Source organism: Oratosquilla oratoria, chromosome 24 (genome assembly GCF_046742065.1).
Source record: "Oratosquilla oratoria isolate Oo_2021 chromosome 24, ASM4674206v1, whole genome shotgun sequence".
Lineage (NCBI taxonomy): Eukaryota > Metazoa > Arthropoda > Malacostraca > Stomatopoda > Squillidae > Oratosquilla > Oratosquilla oratoria.
This window is the reverse complement of record NC_134800.1, coordinates 17,954,428-17,981,812: the sequence shown is the minus strand read 5'-3', so window position 1 is coordinate 17,981,812 and position 27,385 is coordinate 17,954,428. Positions and strand designations below refer to the sequence as shown.

General features: G+C 38.0%; 1 protein-coding gene across 9 annotated transcripts in view; it reads left to right on the top strand.

Annotated features, from left to right (window-relative positions):
- LOC143038502 (SRR1-like protein) overlaps nucleotides 1–27,385 on the top strand; it is a 57,943-nt gene that overhangs the window by 13,054 nt on the left and 17,504 nt on the right. For 2 of the 9 annotated variants that reach the window (XM_076207753.1, XM_076207752.1), the window contains exon 2: nucleotides 11,260–13,664. The exons of the other annotated variants lie outside the window; for them this stretch is intronic. In XM_076207753.1, coding sequence (XP_076063868.1) covers nucleotides 11,552–13,498 — 1,947 coding nt within the window. In that variant the 5' untranslated portion in view covers nucleotides 11,260–11,551 and the 3' untranslated portion in view covers nucleotides 13,499–13,664. Of the gene's footprint in view, nucleotides 1–11,259; nucleotides 13,665–27,385 lie in introns of those variants that run through there. 9 annotated transcript variants of the gene reach the window in all.

The following is a 27,385-nucleotide window of genomic DNA, read 5'->3' as shown; positions in this document are numbered from 1 at the left end:
GGATGATGCTGTGATGAATGAAAGGGAGTAGGTGGGGGATGGGGGGGTGAGAGAGTATGTGTGAAAAAATAATTTGACATAGCCTAACGGGATTTCTCCCAGTCTTCTTTTCTGCATGAAGGGATGGAGAGGAGGGTTGTCGATTTAATGAAGCGGTCTTGCTGTGAATGGGCTGTGTCTTGTGACATTGCTCCTGACCCAGGGCAGTGGGTGAGATGCAGGAATGACCCATCATCCAGGAGGAGCCAAGATAGGAGGGAGGGAGGAGGATGAATGGGAGTGGAGTATGTGGGGATGGAATGGGTGTGAATGGATTTTGTGCCTTTGTTTTTTGGCTACCTCCCTTGTAAGGGAGAAAAAGCCTTTGGTATATGTATGTTGTGGAAGTAGGTTTATTGTTGCATCATGTGAAGTGAGGTTGTGTGATGTGATGTGTGTGTGGGCTTGAAAGTTCTTGCAAAGAACTGTACCAGTCATTTTCATTTGCTGTTCTGCTGGGATAAGTTTTGTAATCTAGTGGGTGGCCTATTAGGAGTTATTATGGTGCAGCCAGCTATAATTCTGAAGACTTTTTTTGAGTTTTATGTAGGTTTTGTTTCTACCATTTATTGTAAATTACCAAGTTGTGGAAGTGTAATTCACAGCAGTTCTTATATGGTGTTTGTATATGATTATTGTGATGTAGTTTTCTTTCTTTTGTTTGAATCATTCAATTTTCTGTTTGCGTTCTCATCGAAGTTTCTTGTGTGGGAAGTGAAGTCCATGTGTGTGTGTCAAATGTGACACCCAATAATGTAGGGATTTTGTTTTGTGGAAGGGTGTGGTTATTTATTGAAACAACTGGGAGGATCTTGGATTCATGGTTGACAGTTGTGAACAGTGATACAAATGATTTTTGAGGGAATCCTGTTTTGTGTCAACCATTTTCCCAGCTGTTTGGGTTAGGTTTGTATATTCTTGGCACTTATCTCTTTAAGTTATGTTGTATAATTATTATTAAGTAATTTTTTATTCTTTCTTTGCTTAATAGTAATATCTTCTCATATTCTTATTGTTTTGAAATTGTCTTTCTTTTGCTTCTTATTCTAGTTGGTATGGAGTGCACTGTCAAAAAACTAATTTCTTTTGGGGGTCAAAAGATTGGACAATGATGCCCCCTGACGAACAATACTGTCTCTAATGTTGTTCAGTCTTTGCATGTAACCTCCCCTCCCCAAACTCAAAACACACAATACCAAAAATCATACATGCAGATGACCTAACGGTAATTGCACAACACTACTATAACTACCAAGAACACTCAAGCATTCTTCACAGCTATAATTCATGGGGAGAGGGGGAAAGTGATTCCCTCTGCATAAATTTGAATAATTATCTTTTATCTAGTGATGTAACTTTTAAAAAGAATATGTGTATAGAAATCTTTCTACTCAGAATTGTATATTCTTTTAGTTTTTTGAACAGCATGGATTAAACAAGTATTGAATTTATAAGATTCCCAAACTATAACTGAATTTGTATAAGTTTAAGGGGTGCACAGAAATATGGTTGGCATCAAATAGAATTTCTGCAATCACTCAGAAAATTTTAGTAACACTGCCCTTGACAGCCATGAATGAAAAAAAAAATGTATATATATAAAATGAATAAATAGATAAAATAGAACTTTATGTCCAGTCCCTATTACTTGTCAACAATCCTAAATTCTTTAGCCTCATATTTGATAGACATGGTCTTCACTTTCCAAGAGAAGAAAGAACCATACTACCATGACTGAGTTCAGGTCACCATCCAGCACCAAAACATTAGTAACACAGAATAAACCTGGTCACAGAAATAGATAGGTCCAAATACATATATCACATTGTCCCACCCTAGTCACAACCTGATAGCATAGTATTTCTTCCTTGGGTGACTTACAGGTCAATTTGGTGGCTGTTGTCGGTTATCTTTGAGCTGTGGGTCTCCTGCAAGTGAGAACTGGGGCAGTGGATTGATTGATTGATCCCCACACAGAAAACCTCATAGGGAAGGCATATAAAAAAAAGGAAGGCACTCAAAAATGGTGACTACTACAGGATTTAGATGACAGAAACACTCTTCATAGTATACAAACAGTGCATAAGAACCACACTTAATCCAATATTGCCTGAATTATGATGCAGACATAGAAATTAAGAATGAAAGCAAATAAGGAAATGAAAGCACTCAAAATGGTTTGTAGCATAGGACTTATATGAAAGAAATACACAACATAGTGTATGGTGTGTAAGAACCACACTTAACCCATTGCCTGAATTATGATGCAGACATAAAAAGTAATTAAGATTTTTTTTTGTGGGGGGGATAAATAGTTTTGTTTGAAGAAACATGGGTATTTAAAAATGGCGTCTAAGCATGATGAAATTTTCATGTTTATCCATTATGATGTAGAGGGTCACTTTTCATTTATGAGGAATTCATCACAATCGTCTTTTATGAAACAATAAATATCTATATATATAACTAAGTAATGAATACTCCTATCTTCCAGACAATTATTATTTTGATATATATTGGTAGTAATTTATCTATTGTGAAAACAGAAAAATAGGCTAGACCAATTTATTCTTGGAAAATATTATTTTATTTTAATTTATTTAGTTACAAAATAGGACAAGGGAGTCATATGAGAGGTACAAAGAAAAGAGAAGAGAAGTAAAGTACAAGATAAAGGAGGCAAAGAGGAGAGCAGATGTGAAATGGGGTAAGAGTATGACAAAAAATTTTGAAAGTAATAAAAAGATGTTTTGGAAAGAAATTAAGAAAGGAAGAAGAAGCAAATCAAGTAGAGAGGAAAAGGTAAAAGGTGCAGATGGAGAGATGATAATGGAAGAGAAGGCAGTAAGAGGAAGATGGGCAGAGTATTTAGGGAGTTGCTAAATGTGAATGAGGATAGGGAGGGAAAGATAGCTGCAGTGGGAAGTGCTAAGAAAATGACTGTGATGAGTGAGGAAAATGGAGGAGAAATAAGGAAGAATGAAGTGAAGGTAGTTGTTAATATGATGAGAGCAGGTAAGGCACCTGGTCTGGATGGATGCCATGCAGAATGTCTAAAAAAAGGAGGTACAGTGATAGTGGACTGGCTGGTGAGGTTATTTAATGTTTGTTGGAGAGAGGGTAGAGTGCCTGAGGACTGGAGGAGTGCCTGTATAGTTTCACTCTACAAGGGAAAGGGGGACAAGTGTGAGTGTAGTAGTTTTAGAGGGATTAACTTGTTAAGTGTAGTTGGGAAAGCTCATGGGAGGATCTTGATTGAAAGGACAAGGAGAGGACAGGGAGGTATATATGCCCTGGGGTGGCACATTCGGTGGGGCAGCAATGTCTGGACATGCCACCCACAAGGCTGACAAAATAATTATAATGAAAAAAAAGGTCAAAAGAGCCCTGAATATTTTACTATAATCAACAATTTTTGTGTTAGAATCAACAGAATATGAAATATTTTTCCCATAACCTTTCCGCCATAGGGACATGAAATAGCATTTCTAAAATCTGTTTAATTATCTTGCAAGCCAATAGCTGTACAGTAGGCCTTCACCAGATAGGGGATTGAGAACCTTGCGAAAGTTGAAAATTCGCAAATGTTTGGTGTGCATACTACATGTACACATATGTAACAATAATGTTTACTTAACAATAGGGTTTCCTTTACCTAATATTAGGGTTTCCTTTACCTAACAATAATGTTTCCTTCATCAAATAAACCTAATAACTCATAAAACCCCCAAAACAGTATGAAATATTGCACATGTTATGGTTTAATAATGTAATGAATACATGTAGAAAAAACAAAGCACTCACCACTTGTGTAAGTTTTGGTGCACTATTACTTATGATGATGATGGTGATGATAGTTAGCCATGCAGTTACTGATGATTAATAACTGGATGAGATGATGTGGAGTGTAACTGCATGACTTGAGGAGTCTAGTGCCTGGGTTGACAATAGGGGTAGCAGTAGGCTTCCTTGTGAAATACATTGTGATTGGCAACTGAGACAGTTTCCTCTTCATGTCATCAAAAAGAGTCTTGTAAGGAGTAATGCTCTCATCAATATCACTCATCTCCTTCAATGCTCTCACCAATGATGGATCTATGTCATACAATAGTTGTTTGAGTTGTGTTGTCATCCTCATTGCTTCCCCCAACTTTTCAAGAGTGAGAGCTTGAGGGTCATCAGCCTCAGCAACACTATCTTCCTCTTCATCTTCACAGTCTGACTGCACAATCTCTAACAGTTGATCATCATTTAAGGCCATGGCATGTTCTTCAACTAGTTCCCTCACCTTATGCTCCTGAATGTCCTTGAACCCTTCACCACCAGCTATCCTAGCTAGCTCCACCATCTTCACAGCATCATTAACCTCCTCCTGAGGACCAAAGCCTGTGAAATCGCACACACTCTCCAGCCGCAGTGCCCCCCAATAACCATTGACTGTCTGAGGGTGCAAATCTTTAAGGCATCCCTGTACAATTGAGAGGCAGTCAGCAATAATGATTTTTTTTCCAATATTGAATGACACTCAAGTCAGGGTTTGCATCCAATGCAGCGTGAAGCCTTTGCATCCATCAGTGTGTGTAATAGGCTTTGAAGGAAGCTATCACACCCTGATTAAGAGGCTGTATGAGGGAGGTTGTGTTTGGTGGCATAAACACAACCTCAACATCATCACACATTCCATCAAGTGACACTGGGTGACCTGGAGCATTATCAAGGAGCAGGAGGATTTTGTTTGGAAGGCCCTTCTCTTGTAGGTATGCCTGTACCTCCATCAGGAAACAGTGGTGGAACCAGTCAATATTGACAATGTTGGTTGTCCATGTTTTTACATTATGCATCCAGAACACTGGCAGTAAGTTCTTGTTGTGCCCCTTAAGTGCTCTGGGGTTAGCAGATGTATAAATAAAGCCTGGCTGCATGGTGTGGCCAGCAGCATTAACACAAAGCATTAATGAGCATTGGTCTTTAGCAGCTTTGAACCCTGGTGCACTCTTCTCCTTGGTGACAAAGGTCATGGCAGCCATCTTCTTCCAAAAGAGGCCAGTTTCATCCATATTCCATACCTGATCAGGCCTGTATACCTTATCTTCAATAATTGTCTTCAGAGCACCAAGGAATGCAGCTGCTGAAATGTGATGCGCCGAATCTGATTCCCTGCACATTATTGAATTGTGCAAGAATGTAGATGTTTCAAGGAGGGAGTCACAGGGTGTGTAAAGATGGTGTGTGGAACAAGGAGGATGGGAGGAAATATAAGGAAGGGTAGTGATTGGTGGGATAATGAAGCAAAGAAGGTTATAGAAAAGAAGAAATGTGCATTCACAGATTGGTTGCAAAGTAGGATGAGAGAATCATGAGAGAGGTGCAAAGAAATAAGAAGCAAAGTAAAGCATAAGATAAAGGAGGCAAAGAGGAGGTGGGTCACAACAAGCATAGTTCTCTTCTCACAAAATACAACTAGGTAAATATGAAATGGGGGAAGAGTGTGACAGAATATTTTGAAAGTAATAAAAAGATGTTTTGGAAAGAAATTAAGAGAGGAAAGGGAGGCAAATCAAATAGAGAAGGAAAGGTAAAAGGTGCAGATGGAGAGATGATAATGGAAGAGACAGTGGTAAGAGGAAGATGGGCAGATTATTTTAGGGAATTGCTAAATGTGAATGAGGATAGGGAGGGCAAGGTAGTTGCAGTGGGAGATGCTAAGAAAATGATAGTGATGAATGGGGAAAATGTAGGAGAAATAAGGAAAGATGAGGTGAAAGTTGTATTAAAATTATGAGAACAGGTAAGGCACCCAGGTTAGATGGGTGTCATGCAGAGTGTCTAAAGAAGGGAGGTACAGTGATTGTGGACTGGCTGGTGAGGTTTAATGTTTATCTAAAAGAGGGTAGGGTGCCAGAGGACTGGAGGAGAACTTAAGAGAAAAATATTATTCAGTTTAAGTTTATGGTTATTTACATAAATATTAAAATCAAATATATACAAAAATGATGTGCATGAAAGTGGATTAAAAGATTCACATGCATAAAAATGTTCAATTGAAATGAAAAACAACTTTTAAGATAAAAAAGTCTGGCCACCACTCAAACATAAAGTTACAAAAGATAATGTGAACAAACAGTTAAAACTGAACAAAATTTACCTTAACTTATGTAAGTGGCAGCACCCTTAGGAGAGACGGAAAAAAGCCTAGAAGGGTTTCTGACCTGACTTTGCATAGTACACAGAGCATGAGGGTTGCCAAGATTTGCTATGGCATGGGACCGGCTCTTAATGGCTCAAGTTAAGAATCAGGCATACATAAACCTTACTAATCTTAAATATATTCAAAGGCCATTATATAACTTATGGGTCTTGCATCTTAACCTAAAACATTAATTACAATCAAATAAAAAAAAAATAAGATTGTGAGGTTTTTAAAGACAAACCTCCTTGAATCCACATTGTACTTAAAACTAACAAAAGTAAGCACAAATGTCTAAATTTCTAAACAATGTCAGCACAGTCCACAGTTGACGGAAACACGCCAGCCTCCATAAGCTGACATCTGATCACAGGAACCTGCGGTGATTAGTACAAAGTCCTTTTCCAGGCCAGGTGTCTAGCTGGCCTAACCTAAACAAACAACAAAAACAGGTGTGTCACTGCCAAAATCCCAAGTGAAGGGTATAATAGTGATGATATACACAGAGAACACAAGGCAGTCACCCTGACACTAGAACTGGAGTTTGGGAACGGTGAGAAAAAATATATATAAAAAGGTTGAAACCTGACAAGGAACCAAGAAAAGAGGGAGGGAGGGATGGTGAATGGGAGTGGAGTATGTGGGGATGAAACGGGTGGGAGTGGATTTATGCTTTTTGACTTTGGCTACCTCCCTTGTAAAGGAGAAAAAGCCATTGGTACATGTATTTTATTTTTTCTTTAACTTAGTAAAGGTGCATGTTCAATAGTATACAACAAGATTATACTTTTATTCTTATTGGGGCATAACAAATGGAAAGTAAGTTTCGATACATTCCATACACTAATTGTGTGAAATAGAAATCTCATTACATACCCAAAAGAAAATATACATTCATATGTATTATCAATAATGAAAAAAGTAAATACTAAAAAGAGTTTGAATGTTCAATACCAGCTACCTCTGTAGACTTAACCTGATTTTCATGTTCATTTTGTATGGAAATCCACAAAACAGTTTTTATCTTTGGTGATACACAGAAATTTACCATATAAATTGCAAACAATAGGAGGCATACGTGGAAAACTATTGAATTTGATGGAGGACTTCCTACATGGAAGAAAAATGAGAGTGATGCTCAGAGACAAATATTCAAAATAGGAAGAAATGAGTAGTGGCATCCCACAGGGGTCAGTACTAGCTCCGATAATGTTTGCTATATATGTAAATGACATGGATGAAGGCATTGAAAGTTACATGAACTGCTTTGTGGGTGACACAAAATTATTAGAGAATAAACTCCGAAATAGACTGTGACTCATTGCAGAGTGATCTGAACAAAGTCTCAGAGTGGAGCAAGAGATGGGAGGTAGAATTCAACATCAAGAAGTGCAGTATACAGACGCTCCTCTACTTACGTTCATTCATTTTATGTTTTTTCGATTTTACTTTTGAACTGACTGTAAAAAAAAATTGTAAAAAAAAAATTTTTGAGTGAATTTTTTAGTTTAGCGCGCTCTCCGTAGTTCAAACGATACTTACGCATGATGCTGCATCCATTGTTTACATGGCACAAATGACAGACTGAACGTGCCTTGCCTCCTCCTCCTCCCCCTCCTTCTCCATCATCTCAATTTATGTTGCTTGAATTTAATTTATCTGAAATTAATGTTATTATTTTACAATGTTATGTGTATAATTAATGATTTAGGGGTGTTTTATAAGATACGGTAATAGAATTTACAGATGTATAGTACAGTAACAACTTACGTTCATTTTCAACTTACGTTTGGCTGTTCAGAACGTAACTAAAACGTAAGTTGAGGAGCGTCTGTAATTGAATTTGGAAAAAGCAAGAAGAGAATATCAGGACAGTATAACACTGATGGAAAAGAAGTAAAGAAAGTAAATTCTGAAAGGGACCTAGAAGTAATCATCACCAAAGACATGTCGCCAGATAAACATATAAATAAAATAGGCAGAGAAACATACAATTTATTAAGATCAATAAAGGTGGCCTTTAAATACCTGGATAAGGAAATGATCAAGAAAATATTACAAACAATGATAATGCCAAAACTGGAATATTCAGCACTGATATGGTCACCCAGTACAAAAAAGAATATAAGAAAATCAGAATGAATACAAAGAGCAACGACAAAGATAGCCTCAACACTTTCAAACCTGACATATGAACAAAGACTGGCTGAACTGGAATTGCCAATCCTGTAACAAAGAAATGGAACGAGGAGACCTAATAACCATCTACAGAATTATGAAAGGAAAAGAATGCCTTGATAGAGAGGACTTATTAAAGTGGGACAGAGGAAAAACAAGAGGACATGCAATGAAACTCAAAAAGGATAACTACAGAAGAGAACTGAAAAAGAACAGCTTCCTACACAGAGTGATAGATATATGGAACAAATTGGATGAAGAAATAGTGTGTGCAAACACAATACAAGAATTTAAGAACAAACTTAGTCTTGTGAGATACAAAAACAGGTCACCACTGGTATAGCTCCCATTCCTAGGTAGATACAGGTGTACTTTGCCCTTCTGACAGTAGAAAATAGGCACTTTTATAGTTTGGATTCTTGGATGTGCCTCTTGTTTTCACTTCTGAATAATGATAGCCATTAGATCTGATATTTTCTCCTGGAATAGTCAGTGGCAGGGAATTTTCTTTATTTTTCTTTGCAAACTTTGAATCAGTTCCTCCAGCAGAAGAATGGCAACCTCTTTTCCTAGCTATGGGATATTTTCCTTCAATAAACAATGATTCTGCCAATGACAATAATTAAATTCTCGGAGCATCATTACCTTTTTCTTTTAAGTTTGCCAAGGTCACTGGAGTCTGCAGTGGAGTAGCTAATAGCTCAACACTTACATCCAGAAGACAAAAACACACACATACATATATATATATATATTTTTTTTTGCTTGTAACCACAAGGAAATTAAAGATCGGAATACTGAACGTTTTCGTCTATTAAGACATTTTCAGTATTCCGATCTTTAATTTCCTCGTGGTTACAAGCAAAAATCTTTATTCACGTGTTTTATGTGATTACTGTTGCATATATATATATATATATATATATATATGACAGTATTTCTTGGATCTGGTGTGGATTCTGTAGAGTGATATCAGTAAATCCATCAAGACCACACTGCTCAAGAATTTATTATATTCTCTCTTCTCTCACAACTGTAGAATAGGAAACTATGATTACATCCTTAGCCTTTTTGTCATACCTCTTACACTCGCCCAAAGGATTTGCTGATACAAATGTTGACAGCAAAATGACACCCTTATTGTCCATCCATTTCACAGCCCATACCTCAACATCATCTACCAAGGCCTTCTTTTCTTGATATGTATCTCTTCCTTTTTTACCTAAAGCTTTGTCATTATCAAAGGATTTGCCAGGAAGGCAACTTATCCCGACAGTACCCAAGCAAAAGATGTTTCATAGCCAATGAGGTCATCAGTGGAAGTGAGGTGAACCAATTATCAAAGTATATCAGGTGATTTTTATGCTCAAGGATATATTATGCTAAGTGCAAAACTACATTTGAGCTAGCACCAAGGTCTGGCTTATCCACAGGTTGAATTTATCCATGACATATCAGGAAGTCATGATGCCATCTACACCACAGTGTGTGAATTTTGTACCTCCCCCCCCCAGAAAAAAAAAAGAAATCAGTAGCCCCCCAATTCTCAAGCTCATATTTGTATTTTTCAGTGTTTTTCATATACATTGATTGTCAGAATAAAACTGCAAGTTAGTTTGCAGTTTGTGCAAACTAATGGGGTTTGAGAATATTCTTTGTTGCAAATATATGTCCTTAATTTTTATTAACTTGCAACTTCATGCCACCTGCACATACTTGTATTGCATGACCTGTACATGATGTCCAATGTCCTTGAATGATGATCATAGTCAGTTAGTATCTGATGGTTCAGCAGTGTGTCACAATACTGTTATGTTACTGTTTCTGTAAGTGCTATACAAGATTAGTTATTTTTATTATATTCACACATAACCCCCTCCAAATATGCAGTCAAGTCATAAGTTCTGGTTATGGACCTACCCATAGTCAGGATATTCTTCTGTATTCTTATCCACATCACTATCTTGATTTTTATTTTTTCCATGTAAAATAGGATCCATTGCCCACCTTACTCCATAAAATCTAAAACAACCCATGCTTGTTGACAAATAGCAATTTTAATCTCAAATTGACCAAAATAGCCACAGATGAGCATTTGCTCCAACATGCATCAATTTCACAAATTTCATGTTTATTTTTGCATCTATGTGAGCATTATAACAGTGGGACCATGTGTGGTTGTCAAAACAGAGGGGAATGTAGTCCACATTGTTGCCAGCTGACCACTTCTGAGGAGAGCTTATGGTTTCATCTGCTGAGAGGTAGAAGTGTTGCCAGCTCATAAATACACTCAGTAGAACATGCCAAATTTGTTACACTTGTCTACTGCTCCACCTGCAAAAGTGTTTCGCCCAAAAAGTCACTTGATTTAAATGTGACAAAATTGTTGTAATAGGTGATATAAAGTTAACTGTACTGTACTTCCACAGCTTGGTGTCCAACAATAAAGAAAACCTATAGACAGTGCAAAACAAAGCTGTAAAGATTATTATTGGCTGCACCAAAGTAATTCCAGTTGTACTTCTACTTCCAGAAACCAAAATCCTCCCTATAGAGCAATACATGAGAGTGATTGACACATTATTCACTCATTACATCTAATCACAGTACAGCCCACCATCTCCAGCAGCATACTTAAACATGCATAATAATCTATCCCAATACTCCACAATATATTCATCCAAAAACTCATAAATACACAATCTCAATAACAGTTTTAGCAAACAAATCCAATGTTTTATGAAGCACAATCCAGATATTGACCCTTGGAAGGCTAAATATATACTGTTCCTGAAAGGGTCAATTAGATCATGTCTTATAATAGTATCTTGAAGAGTGTCTCATTTGTTCCACAGGTTGTCACTTGTCCTGTTTGAGGGTCCCAGTTCTTTTTGTAGACCAGATGTCCACAGCCTGTAACTTGTAAGCACCATTATATTTCCAGATAGTTTAGCAATGCTCTTCTATAGTGATTAACACCAAGTTTACAACTGACTGACTTTGACATACACTTGGTTTATTGAAAATTAAGTGACATCATTGTTATGTATGGCTTTGCTGGTTAACTTAACTCTGGATACTGAAGAAGAGAGTTAATGTATTTGATAATATAAAACTTCTAACCTCAAGTTTCTGACAACAAACTTCATGGATCATTTTGTCATAAATCTGAAGAGACAGCAATGTGAAGACTGTAAACCATCTACTTCACAATCTGCACAGTTATCAAGTAAAGAAAGAGTTCGGAAAAGAAAAAAGTATTCTTTTCAAGATGATTGGGAAACAGAATATTTCATTGTTGAAAATCCTGATAAAACGGGTGTTATATGTTTACTCTGTGACAGCCACTTATCAGGTTTCAGGCGCAGCAATTGTGAACGACATTTCAAAACTAACCATTCATCATGTAGTAAACAGTATCCTCTTGGATCTGAGGAACGTAAAGTTAGATTACATGAGCTGAAACAAAATTTCAAGATAAGCCAGGTGGTCATAGAAAATAAAACATTTGAAGAAAATACTGTTGCAACTTTAATTTCATATGATATAGCTCATATTCTGGCTAAGTACTCACGACCATTTTCTGATGGAGAAATTATGAAGAAATGCATTATTTCTGCTGTAGAAAGACTATCTGAGGCTTTACCAGTTGAGTATAAAAAAAGGTTGATGTCCACAGCTAATAACATTCCTCTGAGCAGTAGCACTATAACTAGGCGTGTTGAACACATTTCTAGGGAAATGAAGTCAAATCTGATAAAAAAGATGGCCTCATGTCATTTTATGTCACTTTTAATTGACGAGTCAACTGATATAGGAGGTGTTAGGCAACTTCTTTGTTTTGTCAGATTTGTTCATGATAATGGTAATGTCAGTGAAGAATTTTTGAATGTTATTCCCATCTCTGAGAGGGCGACAGGTGAAGATATTTTTATTGCACTGATGGTATTTTTCAAAGAAAATTCAATTGATTCTAATAAATTGATATCACTTGTGACAGATAGAACTCCAACCATGATCAGCCTGCACAGAGGCTTGGTTGCACATCTCGCACAGTCGTTGCCTGATATAATTGATTACCACTGTTTTAATCATGTTGAGCTTTTTTGCAACCATATTGGAACTGAGGAAGTAAAAAATTTTCTTGTTGTGATTGTTAAACTGATTAATTTTCTCATGTCAAAGCCATTGAGTAGAAGGCTACTGAAACTACTTCATGAAGAAATGCAGTCTTTACAAAATGAGTTTGTAATGCATGTTGATGTTTGCTCCTTGAGTAAAGGTAAAACTCTTTCCCGAGTGTGGGAGCTATTTGATGAGATAAAGACCTTTCTGTCTGAGAATTTTTCTGGGAAGTTTCCTGAAATATATTCTGATGACTTTAAGATTGCATTTTCCTTTTATGTTGACTTCTTAAGCATTCTAAATGAGTTGAATTTAGAATTACAAATGAAAAGCAAATTAGTCACAGATCTCTATGATACAATTACTGTCTTTCAATGTAAGCTACTATTAATCACTGAAGAACTGGAGGAAGGCTTATTGCACAACTTTCCTGAACTTAAAAGAACGCTCCAAGAATGCTGTCAGAATTTCTGCCCAGACTATGTAAAACTCAGTATTATGAGTCTTAGTAAGGAATTTCAGATAAGATTTGAACATTTAAAAATTCATATTGAGAGATTTGAGCTGTGTTGCAACCCAGTACAGTTTGATGTAAACAAATTAAAAGCTGTTTTTTCTCAACATGAACTTCCAACTGCTGAACTGGAGTTATGTGAAATGCAAGCTTCCACAGTAATAAAGCTTTTACACACAAATTCAAGTTGTGAAGATTTTTGGAAGACTTCTGAAACAAAGAAATTTCCATTAATCCGTGCTGAGGCATTAAAAGTGTTGTGTTTGTTTGGAAGGACCTGCATATGTGAAGCTGCCTTTTCATTTGTGAATAACTTGAAAAATAAGAATTTTAAGAAGAGAGCTAGAATCAGTCAGGACCACTTGGAACACTGTTTAAGAGTTGCTTTGTCTAGTAAAGAGGAAGTGAACTTGGAGAACCTAGTCAGTGAAATTCAGAGTCAAGGTTCTCACTGAACCAATAGATTTTCAGTCTATAAGTGAAATGCAGACTGTTAGGTATATAAATCTATATTGAACTTACTTTTGTTAAAATTTAATTTTTCATTTCTTTTTTATGTTGTATAATATACCATGAAATACTCAAACTTAGGTATTATGAATTGATATTGAACTTTTTTTTTTTAAGGGGTGTTAAGGAGGGAGGTCACCATATAATGATGCAATGGGGGTAGCCCAGCTATTGCTGTCAATCCATGATGTGGAAGTGTTGTGTCTTGCTGCATTGCCTTTGACCACTGTAGCAGAGGACAGGGATGACCCTTTATCTATGAGGTGCTGAGATGGGAGGGGCTTAAGATAGGTTGTATAAAGGGTGTATGTGCTTTGACTCAGCCCCCTCCCCCCTGCCCTTTCATGAGGGAAAAGGATCTTTGTTCTGTATGTTATGTCAAAATGTTAGCTAAATTTATGCAGTAACTGTTATTAACCCTTTCACTCCCAAGGGAGGTACTACTCGTATAAATAAGATTGTCTGATATCACCCAGAGTAAAATGAAAAGCACCACCCAGTTTGGAAGGGGTTAATATAGGCTTTAAGTAGATACATTAAACCATGTTTGAAGTTATGTTTATGCAACATACTTCTTAATTGACAGACACTGGTATATTTGTGGATATATTTGTATATTTGTATATATATACATTTAGGCTGTGTATATGAATTTGAAAATATGAAAAGATGTATATAGTTTTGGTTCTTTAAGTATTTCATTTACAGGGAAACACATTCTCAATGATGTTCATACAGTTGATCTTATCAACATTAAAAAAGTTTAAAAGAATTAGGAGTAATTTTATTATTCCCTATGAATACACAGGGACCAATAACAGGTATCTGCTTGCAGTAGTCCTATAAGGTGGACAACAAAGCTGCTCACTTTTTAAGCCTGTCAACCCTGTCACTTCTATTGAGAGGTGGAGTCCTGAAGGGCTAACATCAGGTCTCTGGATTGAGTCCAACATCTCTCTTTGTCAACTTCAATTGTAATTTTTATACATTTTCCACACATGGAGAGCTGACATCTGGTGACTGCTCCATTCCTATTACTTTTAGTCAGTGATATAGAAAACCCCCCACACCAATATGCATTGCACTGTCCAGCTTACAAGCAGCTGCACTGTATGTCAAGATGACAAAGAGAAGAGTGCTCTAACCCAAGAAAATGAAAGGCAGTTGTCTGAGCTCTGCCATTGACACCCTGAGGGTCTAGCACATGGTTATTAGATCAAGCCAGAGTCACTCATTTTTCTCTCCTGCAACTTTTTTTTTCTTCCCTCTCCAAATAAGGAAGTTAGTATCTTGGTACCCCGGCACCTGCCCGACCACATCTCCCATAAGCCAGTGCCCTAGAAATCAATCTAGGCCCCTACACTTGCCCTACTTGCCTTAAACTCATAAACTATGCACATACATCCATCAAATGCAACACATGCAGCTATTGGATCCAGCTACAATGAACAACACTTACCAACACATACAAATACACAAAGAACTGTAACTGCAACCAACACATAACAACACTTACACCAACAAACACACTAACACAAAAAAACACACTAAACATACATACATACATATACCAAGGCTTTTTCCCCCTTACAAGGGAGGTAGCCAAAAAAGGGAAAGGCATAAAATCATTTCCACCCATTCCATCCCTGAATACACTCCACAACCCTCCACCCTCCCTCTTATCTGAGCACCTCCTGGATGATGGGTCAGCCCTGCACCTTGTCCACTGCCCTGGGTCAGAAGCAGTGTCACAAGACACAGCACATCCACAGCAAGGCCGCTTCATTAAATCGGCGACCCCCCTCTCCGTCCCCCCATTGCATAAAAGGAGAAGACGGGGAGAAATCCCTTCAGGCTGCATCAAATTTTGCTCACACATACTACCTCACCCCCCATCCCCCTGCCCATTCCACCTCATGCAATCACAACATCATCCATATACAACTATTCTCCATTCACCCCTGTCTTCTGTCCTCTCCCGTCCTTCCTCAACAGACATTCCCCTCTTCCCCAAAGCCCCCTTCACCCCATCCATCCACCTCATCCTAGGACGTCCCCTCATGTTCACTCCCTCCACATCTGCCTTCCATACCTCTTTTACTAGTCTTTCTTCACTCATTCTTTCCATGTGTCCAAACCATCCTATATTCTTTCATCAACCCTATCTCCCAACTCCTTTTCCACCCCTGTTCTCCTCCTCACCTCCTCATTTCTCACTCTATCTAGCCTAGTATCCCCCATCATACTTCTCAGACACCTCATTTCAAACACATTCAAACTCCTTCTCTCTTCTTCTCTTATGTTCCATGTTTCTGCCCCATACAGTGCTGTTGGCACAATCACTCCTTCATATAGTCTCCTCTTAGCATCCATTCCCAAATGTCTATTCCTCATTACACTCTTTAATCCACCAAGGCATTTACTTGCTTCTCTCAATCTACATTCTACCTCCACCTTCACTCCACCTTTTCCTGCCACATTTGCACCCAAGCATCTAAAACTATCCACTTCCTCCAGTTGTTCTCCCTTAATGCTCACTTCCAGTCTACTGCCAGTTTCACCCCTTGTACATCTCATCACCTTACTTTTACCCACATTTATCTTTAGCTTTCTTCTATCACATACTCTCCCAAACTCTGCCACCAACTTCCTCAATCCCTCCTCTGATCTTGCCACAAGCGCAGTGTTGTCTGCAAACAACAGCTGGCTCACCTCCCACTTTTCTCCATTTTCTTCAGCCATCTCCAATCCCTTGCCCACTACCCTTGCATTTACCTCTCGCACCACCCCATCCATGTATAAGTTGAACAACCAGGGCGACATAATGCATCCCTGATGAAGTCCCACCTTTACCTCCAACCACTCATTCTCTCCATTTCCAATCCTGACACATGCTCTACTACTCTCATAAAAACTCTTGACAGCTCCCAGAAGCTTTCCTCCTATCCTGTATATCTGCATAACCTCCCACAGTACCTTTCTGTCTACCCTATCATAAGCCTTTTCCAGATCCATAAAAGCCCAAAAAACATCCTTCCCCTTTCCTGTAGCTTTCTCACATATCTGTCTTACCACAAAGATCTGATCTACACAACCTCTACCTGTCCTAAATCCACACTGTTCCTCACCAATTACTCCTGTTCCTCTCCTAATCCTCTCAATCAAGATCCTCCCATAAGCCTTCCCAACTACACTTAACAAGCTAATCCCTCTGAAACTACTACATTCACACTTGTCCCCTTTTCCCTTGTAAAGTGGAACTATACAGGCACTCCTCCAGTTCTCCAGCACTCTACCCTCTCTCCAGCAAACATTAAATAACCTCATCAGCCAGTCCACCATCACTGTACCTCCCTTTATCAGACATTCTGCATGGCATCCATCCAACCCAGGTGCCTTACCTGCTTTCATCATCTTAACAACTGCCTTCACCTCATCCTTCCTTATTTCTCCTCCATTCTCCTCACTCATCACTCTCATTTTCTTCGCATTTCCCACTGCAGCTATCTTTCCCTCCCTATCCTCCTTCACATTTAGCAACTCCCTAAAATATTCTGCCCATCTTCCCCTTACTGCCTTCTCTTCCATTATTATCTCTCCATCTGCACCTTTTACCTTTTCTTCTCTACTTGATTCGCCTCCTCTTCCTCTCTTAATTTCTTTCCAAAACATCTTTTTATTACTTTCAATTTTTTTTGTCATACTCTTACCCCATTTCACATCTGCTCTCCTCTTTGCCTCCTTTACCTTTTGCTTTACTTCTCTTTTCTTTTCTTTGTACCTCTCATATGACTCCCTCGTCCTATTTTGTAATCAATCTGTGAAAGCTCGCTTCTCTTCTACAACCTTCTTCATTTCCTCATCCCACCATTCACTACCCTTTCTTCTATTTCCCCCTGTCCTTCTTGTTCCACACACCATCTTTGCACACTTCATGACTCCCTCCTTGAACCATCCACATTCCTCCTCCACACCCAACTCCACTCTATCCTTTACTCCCTCCCACTCCTCCTTCAGCTTCTTTTCGTACTCCTTCTCCTTTCCCTTTTCATTCAAAGAGTTCACTCTAAGAACCTCCCTACCTTTTGTCCCTTTCCTCTTTCTCCATCTATCCACCACTCTCAACTTACCTTCCACCAAAAAATTATCTGATATTCCTCCACCCTCTCCCCTTAGCACATGTACATCCTTAACTCTTCTTATCATAATCCTATTTACCACTAAATAATCCATTAGCGCTCTATCTACCACCCTTCCCTCCACCACCCTCTCCCATTTGTACTTATGCTTGACTTTCTTCCGAAACACTGTATTTGCTATCATCAACTCTCTTTCTAGACACATTTCCACCATCAACTCTCCACTACGATTGTTTCCTGGAACTCCACATTTCCCAACCACTCCATCAATTGACCATTTCCCACCCTAGCATTAAGGTCTCCCAGTACTATTACATTTACATTTCTTCCTAAATCCTCTATGCACTCATTTAGATCTATCCAAAAGGCCTCCCTTTCTTCTACACTCTTCTCACTGCCAGGCCCATATGCACTTACAAAGACCCACATCTCCTTTCCCAGTCTCACCTTCATCCACATTATCCTTGAGGAAACCTCCTTCCACTCCACTACTGGTTTACCTATCTCTTCACTTACTAGAATAGCCACCCCTTCCCTCCCTTGCCCTCTCTTCATTCCTGATAACCTCCCACTTACACTCCCAAACTTACACTCACCCTTTCCTTTCAACTTAGTTTCACTCAAAGCCAACACATCCATCTTCCTTCTCACAAACATACTACCTATCTCTTCCCTTTTACTCTCATCTGTACCACATCCACGCACATTAAAAGACCCAAACCTTAGGGTGCTGGTCCAAAAACTCCCAGACCCTCTTATACCTTCTCTTTTTGTTTAGGAATGTCCCCTGTGGGGCTACAAGGAGAAGGATGCCTAGTCCCAATCCCCGTTCCTCTCTTCTCGCCTCTTACGATCCAAGTGGGAATACTTGGTGGCAGTATTCTTTTCCCCCACCACAGGGAATTCCCCCACCACAGAAAAAGAATACTCAGAGAAATGGTACAGGACAGCAACAAGGGGTTGGGGGACAGCATAATGGAGGGACAGTCGTAGTATAAAAGTGTCATCATTTCTCTATGAACAGAGTTTTCCTCTATCATAGACAAAATGATGTGTGGCTCTGGTCCGTAGGGGCGCCCCATATAGACCCTAAAGTATCAACTGCATGCTATTTTGCCACAATAACAAGCAGCCAATACCCCAATACAGAGACACACTAAACATAGTTCAGATTAATGTAAAAGGACTCACTAACAAACACTCAGAGCTGCTCCACTTCTTGCATGAATTTAATATACATATAGCACTAACTCAGAAAACAAAACCAGAACCACAAATTATTATGGTCTTCAATGATTGCACAAGAAAAGACAGCACAAGGCACAAAAGTGGCCTCACAACATCAGTACACAACAGCATACCCTTCTCTAATAAAATAAGAGATACCAGACAAACATTTTCAGAATAACTGAAATAACCACTATCCAAACACAAAGAGAATAACCTACACTATCACATACATATACATCCTACCAACCACAACAGCATTGAAAGATTACATACACAGAATAGGCCTGGCCACATTTAATTGCCTCAAATGTAACCACCACATAGAGGACACAGAACATATCATGTTACAATGCCTCACAATAACAATCCCTAGACAACAACACAATATATCTTCTCTGAATTACATGTGGACCTCCTTGGAGGCTGTTGCTGGTTACCTGGAAGCAACAGTTCTTCTGCAGAAAAGACCATGAACAACAGATGGATTGACACACCATAGACAACAGTCAAGATTCCTCCCAGAGAGATCTGTGGGAGAGCCTGATGATCATTACCAACCACTGTAGGGCTGTAGCCTATCCACTCAGTAAAAATTGAGACCATATTGTTATTAGCATGACTTTTGTAGAGTGGTGTTCACTTCCTCAGCAGTTAAGTGTCCATATATTTTTGTCATAGTGAATTATTTCTGTGTCCCTAATGAGGCATTGTAAGGGGCTTCTTGCCATGGGCATCAATAAAGTTTTTGTGGATGGCTTCATTGTTCTGATGAACTTGCAGTCCTCCTTAGCTTATATCAAGAGGCTTGCATACCTCTTCTGGGCATCTGAATTTATAAACTACTCCAGATTTCCTCAAGATGAACAGCACTGCCCCTGGGGTCCAAAGAAATAGAAATCCAGAGAAGTTTATAAGTACAAGTGCTTAGAAGAAGTAAAAGATACATACTTACATATACCAAGACTTTTTCCCCCTTACAAGGGAGGTAGCAAAAAAGGGAAAGGCATAAAATCATTTCCACCCATTCCATCCCTGAATACACTCCACACCCCTCCACCCTCCCTCTTATCTGAGCACCTCCTGGATGATGGGTCAGCCCTGCACCTTGTCCACTGCCCTGGGTCAGAAGCAGTGTCGCAAGACACAGCACATCCACAGCAAGGCCGCTTCATTAAATCGGCGACCCCCCCTCTCCGTCCCCCCATTGCATAAAAGGAGAAGACGGGGAGAAATCCCTTTGGGCTGCGTCAAATTTTGCTCACACATACTACCTCACCACCCATCCCCCCGCCCATTCCATCTCATGCAATCACAACATCATCCATATACAACTATTCTCCATTCACCCCTGTCTTCTGTCCTCTCCCGTCCTTCCTCAACAGACATTCCCCTCTTCCCCAAAGCCCCCTTCACCCCATCCATCCACCTCATCCTAGGATGTCCCCTCATGTTCACTCCCTCCACATCTGCCTTCCATACCTCTTTTACTAGTCTTTCTTCACTCATTCTTTCCATGTGTCCAAACCATCCTAATATTCTTTCATCAACCCTATCTCCCAGCTCCTTTTCCACCCCTGTTCTCCTCCTCACCTCCTCATTTCTCACTCTATCTAGCCTAGTAACCCCCATCATACTTCTCAGACACCTCATCTCAAACACATTCAAACTCCTTCTCTCTTCTTCTCTTATGTTCCATGTTTCTGCCCCATACAGTGCTGTTGGCACAATCACTCCTTCATATAGTCTCCTCTTAGCATCCATTCCCAAATGTCTATTCCTCATTACACTCTTTAATCCACCAAGGCATTTACTCGCTTCTCTCAATCTACATTCTACCTCCACCTTCACTCCACCTTTTCCTGCCACATTTGCACCCAAGCATCTAAAACTATCCACTTCCTCCAGTTGTTCTCCCTTAATGCTCACTTCCAGACTACTGCCAGTTTCACCCCTTGTACATCTCATCACCTTACTTTTACCCACATTTATCTTTAGCTTTCTTCTATCACATACTCTCCCAAACTCTGCCACCAACTTCCTCAATCCCTCCTCCGATCCTGCCACAAGCGCAGTGTTGTCTGCAAACAACAGCTGGCTCACCTCCCACTTTTCTCCATTTTCTTCAGCCATCTCCAATCCCTTGCCCACTACCCTTGCATTTACTTTGGGCCTAGTCAGGAAATTGAGTAACCCCCCCTCCTTTAGGGCTGCATCTTCTGATAGGGTTGAAAGTGTTGTTGGGTTATGATAATGTGTAGTTTTGCTGTCCATCTTGCAGATACCTGTCATTTGTGCCTCAGAGGACTTAGATGGCCATAGGCTAACGTAACAGGCCAGCCATCTAGTTCTTTTTTATTCTCTCTCTGTTATGTTCACCCATTTGCTTTCCTTTTTTTTATGAGGAAGTGATCTTAGGGGAGATATTGAATGGTTTCACATGTTTATTGTAGCTGGAGTGGAGGAGCACATTATTATGTCTGGAGATGTTACATGTTTATTTTAGGGAGGTTGTCTAGTGGGATGTCCGCTGGAGTCTAGTGTGTATAGGTTGGGGAGTTGTTCAAGTGTTTAGTTTCCTCTTTGATCTGTCACTTGTGTGTGCATCCATATTGGGTGCATTACCAACAACTCAATAACTTAATGCAAGCTTTGAGATGGCATGAACCGCTTCATAACTTATGATGTCGGTCTAGTCAGCATATTCAGGGTATATCAGGAATCATATTAATATCTCGATATTGGCAGGGACACATGCTTTCAAACTTGTAGATATGATACATTAAGTTACAATATTAACTTAAGAAAAAAATTATGGGAGTTAACTGTAGTAACAGATTTGCATCATAGCTCAGATTTTTTTGGTACGATTGAAATGTACTCAACATTCAAAATAGGCCCATTCTCATACTTCTGTTAGTTTGTCTTCTACAATGGGTCATGCTAGTTACTGTCCGGTACGATCCAGACACCATCCAGAATCGTGTATTTACCTAGTTGTATTTTGCAGGAAGGAGAGCTACACTCATGGTGTCCCACCTTTGTATCTTGCAGTGTCTCGTTTTCTCTTAAACTCATGAATGGTTTTTGCGCACACTATTTTTTCATCCAGTTTGTTCCAATTTTGTTTATCTGTTTATCATAGGACAAGTCGTTTGAGATAATTACACCCAAATCTTTTTCAGATCTCTCCTTCTTTACCTCTTTAGTTCCAATTTTATATTGTCCTTATATTCTATTTTTACTTTTTCCAAACTCCATTATGCTACACTTGTTAATATTGAAGTCCACTTCCCATTTCTCACTCCAATGCCATACCTTATTCAGGTCTTCCTGTAGTGATTTGCAATCCTTTTCAGTTTTTACTTTCCTTAACAGTTTGGCATCGTCTGCAAAGAAGCTCATGTAACATTGCACATCATCATCCATGTCATTCACTGTCAGTACTGGCAGGACACTGACCAGAGCTATCAGGACATCATCCAGACACTGTGTGTTACTGTTTAGATACAGTCATACTAAAAACCAACAATATATTTGGATCAACATGTAACTCAAAATAACCAAAAAACAGTGTATGAATTACCATAATGCATGTTTTTTGTGGTGAAAATGATTTCGGGTACATCATATATTTAGAAATAAGTAAAGAAATAAGTTTTTCTCTGCCATCAAGTCCTGTCCCAAAGTGCCAACACATACAGTTGACTGACAAGTAACTCAAAATGACTGACAAGCAGCATATATCATATTCACCACAAAAACAAGCATTATGTTAATTTGTTAATGCCAGTATTAACTAAAAACAGAGTATATTGGAGTTGATGGTAATTCTCAGTAATTAGTATGACCTATTATTTATATACATTACTTTTAACACAGAGACTATGAACAAATTTATAATGCACCAGTAGTCCCCCCTTTTTAATCTGTTGTTTCCAGATTCATCTGTGTATATATATATTTATATATATATATATATATATATATATATATATATATAATATATATATGTATATATATGTATATATATGTACATAGATATACATATATATATATATATGTATATATATATATATATATATCACAGGTGAGAAATGTAGTAACACATTTGTAAATCACAACTAACACCACAGTCGGACGAAAGAAAGAGTTTCGTAAGCGGAACTATATATTTCGATTGCTACCTGCAATCCACTTCAGTAGTACTACTGAAGAGGATTGCAGGTAGCAATCGAAATATATAGTTCAGCTTACGCAACTCTTTCTTTCGTCCGACTGTGGTGTTAGTTGTGATGTATGTATATATATATATATATATATATATATATGTATATTTATATATATATATATATTTATATATATATATATATATGTATTTACCTAGTTGTATTTTACGGGAAGGGGAGCTATGCTCGTGGGGTCCCGTCTTCATTTCTCATTTTATCTAAACAATTTTTAAATTCATGTATTGTTTTTGCACACACCACTTTCTCATCTAACTTGTTCCAACTGTCTATTACTCTGTGAGGAAAGCTGTTCTTTTTCAAATCTCTTCTATAGCTGTCTTTTTTTATTTTCTTTCCGTGTCCTCTTGTATTTCTGTCATCCCATTTTATCAGATTCTCTCTATCAGTAATTTCTATGCCTTTCATGATTCTGTAAATAGCTATCAAATCTCCTCTCTCTCTTCTTTGCTCTAGTGTCTGTAGTTCAAGTTTGTGTAGTCTCTCTTCATATGATAGTTTTGAGAGTGTTGGTGCCAGTTTTGTAATTGCTCTTTGTATTCTTTCAAGTTTTTTTATACATTTTTTTGTACTTGGTGACCATATCGTTGCTGCATATTCCAATCTTGGTCTTATCAGGGTGATTAGGATTTTCCTCACCATTTCTTCATCCAGGTATGTAAATGCCACTTTGATTGTTCTTATTAAATTATAAGTTTCTCCAAAAATCTTATTTATATGTTTCTCAGGTGACATATTATTCATAACAATGACTCCCAGGTCCTTCTCATTTTCTACTTTTTTTATTCCTTCTTCTCCCAAATTATATGATCCTGTTATTCTGTTTTTGCTTTTTCCAAATTCCATTATACTACACTTTTTTGTATTGAACTCCATCTCCCACTTCCTACTCCATTCTTGTACTTTATTTAGATCTCTCTGTAGTGATTCACAATCTTCTTCAGTTTTCACTCTTTTCAGTAGTTTTGCATCGTCTGCAAAGAAGCTCATATAGCTTTCAATTCCTTCATCCATATCATTAATATATATAGCAAACATTATTGGGGCCAGAACTGTTCCCTGCGGGACACCGCTTATTACTTCATTCCATTTTGAGTGCTGGTTTCTTATCACTACTCTCATTTTTCTTTCTTGCAAAAAGTCTTCCATCCAATCTAGTAATTTACCTTGTATTCCTCCTTCAGATTCTAGTTTCTTAAGCAATTTCTTATGTGGTACTATGTCAAAAGCTTTTTTTAGGTCTAGAAATGCACAATCAGCCCATCCATCTCTTTCTTGTATTATATCTATTAGCCTTGAATAGAAACATATTAAATTGGTGACGCATGATCGTCCTTGTCTGAATCCAAATTGCCTTGGATTTAGTACGTTGTTTTTTTCCAAGTATTTTACCCATCTATTTTTGATAATTCTTTCACAAATTTTTGCTATTGTACTTGTTAGAGAGACTGGTCTATAGTTGGTAGGTTCTTCTTTATTTCCTCCTTTATATATAGGTACTATATTTGCTTTTTTCCAATCTTCTGGGACTTTTCCTTCTTTCAAGGAACTGCTTATTATGCTATGTATTTTGTCTGCCAGTTCATTCCTGCATTCTTTCAGAATCCAGTTTGCTATTTCATCTGGTCCATGCGATTTTCTGACATCAAGATTACTCAAGTGTATCAATATTTCATTCTTTGATACTTCTATTTCTTCTATAGGGGGGACTTTCTCTTTCCATTCAATCTCTTCAGGTTGTATGTTCTCCCTTGTAAACACTGATTTAAAATCTTTGTTCATAATTTCCGCCATTTCCATTTCCTCAGTGTATTCAACTCCCCCTTGTCTTAATTTCTCCAAGTCCTGTTTATTTTTCAGTTTATTGTTTACAAATCTGTAGAATAGTTTTGGTTGATCTTTACATTTTTCTATGACGTCTTTTTCATATTTTCTCTTTTCCTCTCTGCACGTTTGTACATATTCATTTCTATAACCGGTATATATTTTCCATTTTTCAGGTCTTCTGTCTTTTTTCCATCTGGTCCAGGCTTTGTCTCTTGTCTTTTAACTCCCTACAACTTTTGTTGTACCAGCATTTTACATATTCTTTTTCTTGTTTTTGTCTTGGGACATACTTTTCCACTCCTTTTTTTGTAAATTTTTGTCAAAATATTCCATTTCTTTTCCACTGATGTTTCTTCTTTGTATATTTCTTCCCAGTTTTCTTGTTGAAAGAATTCTCTTATTTTATCAAAGTTTGTTTTTTCATACATCATTCTTCCTTTTCTATATTGTTCATTTCTTTTGATATATTTTTCTTCATTAAGTTCCAGTTCAATCAATATGTGGTCGCTTTTACCTATTGGTGTTTTATATTCAATCTTGTCCACTATTCTAGGTTCAGATGTAATTAATAAGTCTAGTCTCGATGGTTCTTCTTCATTTCTATACCTAGTGTTCTCCTGTATCCATTGTGTCATTGTGTGGTCAATAATTATCTCAAGTAGAGCGTTTCCCCATGAGTCGTCTCCACCCTTTACTGTCATTTCTTCCCAGCAGATTTCTTTGCAATTAAAGTCACCCATCATAACTATTCTTCCTCCATCTTCCATTATTTTATTTAATGTTATCTTTGTGTCCTCTAACATGCTTTTATGTTCACTCTCCTCCCATGAGGCTGTTTTTGGAGGCACATAATTTATCACAAATTTTCTGCTCTTCTTATCTCTGTCTTCCACTTCTATCATAATCATCTCTACTGTATTCTTTCCATATATGACACCTTTCATGTTTATATCCTTCTTAGTTAGGAACATAACTCCACCCCCTTGCTTTTTCTCTCTGTTTCTAATCCAATAATTGTATGCATTATGTCCTACACTGTTGGGTGGTAGTGGGCCTTTTAATTTTGTTTCTACAATTCCCATTATGTCCAGTTCTTTTTCCTTCAAATAATCATTCAGCTCATTGAATCCTGTTATTAATCCATCTATATTTGTGTAAGACACTCTTAGTTTTCTGCCACTTCCATTGTGTTCTCTGTTTCCCTTATGTTTTTCTTTTGTATGTCGAACTTCCTTAGTTTCATGTTCACTACTCTCCAATAGAATCTCTCTTTCTCTGACTCCGTTCTGTTCTCGTTTTTTGCCTTAGCTTCCAGTCTTTTCTGCTTTTCTTCCTCTCTTTCCTCTTTATTCATTTCCCTTTTTATCCATATCTTTTTATATTGTTCACTTGTTGCTAGTTTCCCTGTTTTGGATAAGATATTCTCTGCCGTTGTTTGTGACTTGAATTTAATCTTAATTGGTCTGGTCTTGTCTGTGCTATATTTTCCGAGTCTAAATTTCTCTTCGATTTGTTTCATAATTTCTGGTTCATCTTCCTGAACTGATTCTAGTAATTGGCTTACTTTTTCATTTTCCTCTTTGATTCTTGTGGTTCTATCTGTGTTGTGTTTCTCTTCCATTCCTAATATAATTATACATTTCTTCTTGTCTGCTAAATCTCTTACTATATTCTCCTTTTGTCTCATCACTTTAATAACTGAGTCTTCATTATGTTCTTTCAATTGCTGTTTGACTATGTCAGTGAATGAAACCTTATTTCCTTCTTGGGTTGTTTTCCAATTCTTAGTTTCCTTAGCTATTGTCTCTCTGTTTTCTTTACTATTCTTCAATTCCTCATTCTCCACCTTTACTTTTCTTAACTGTCTTTTTAGGTCTTCTATTTCATCAGTTAAGTTTTTATTCGCCTTTTCTAGTTCTTCCAATCTTTCAACCCTTTGTTAAATGGTGTTCATATGACCTAACCTACTCTCCAAGTCCTCGATCACCTTATCAACCTTCTCCTCTAGTCTTGTCAGTCGGGGGGGTTTGTGTCCCCCCCACCCTCTTTAAATCCCTTGAAAATATTCTCATCACTTTCTACTGTATTGCTCTTATCTATACTTCTAATCTTTACATTTTTATCAGACATTTCGTCGTCGTCGGGAGGCCTTTTGTTTACCTTTCGCCTGTCTGCCAGGGCCAAGTCTACTCCTTCCTCATTTCCTTCCATTTCCCTCAGTAATCCCTTCCCCTTTCCTCTTTCCCTACTTTCCTACTACTCCACGAGCAATTTCCCCCCCACCCTGTAAAAACAATAGGCACTTCTCTTTGCGTTGGGATCCACAATCTTTAATTTTCTTCAGAACGTCTTCTAAGCCGTCCATTCGTTGAAGTGTGTGTGTGTGTGTGTG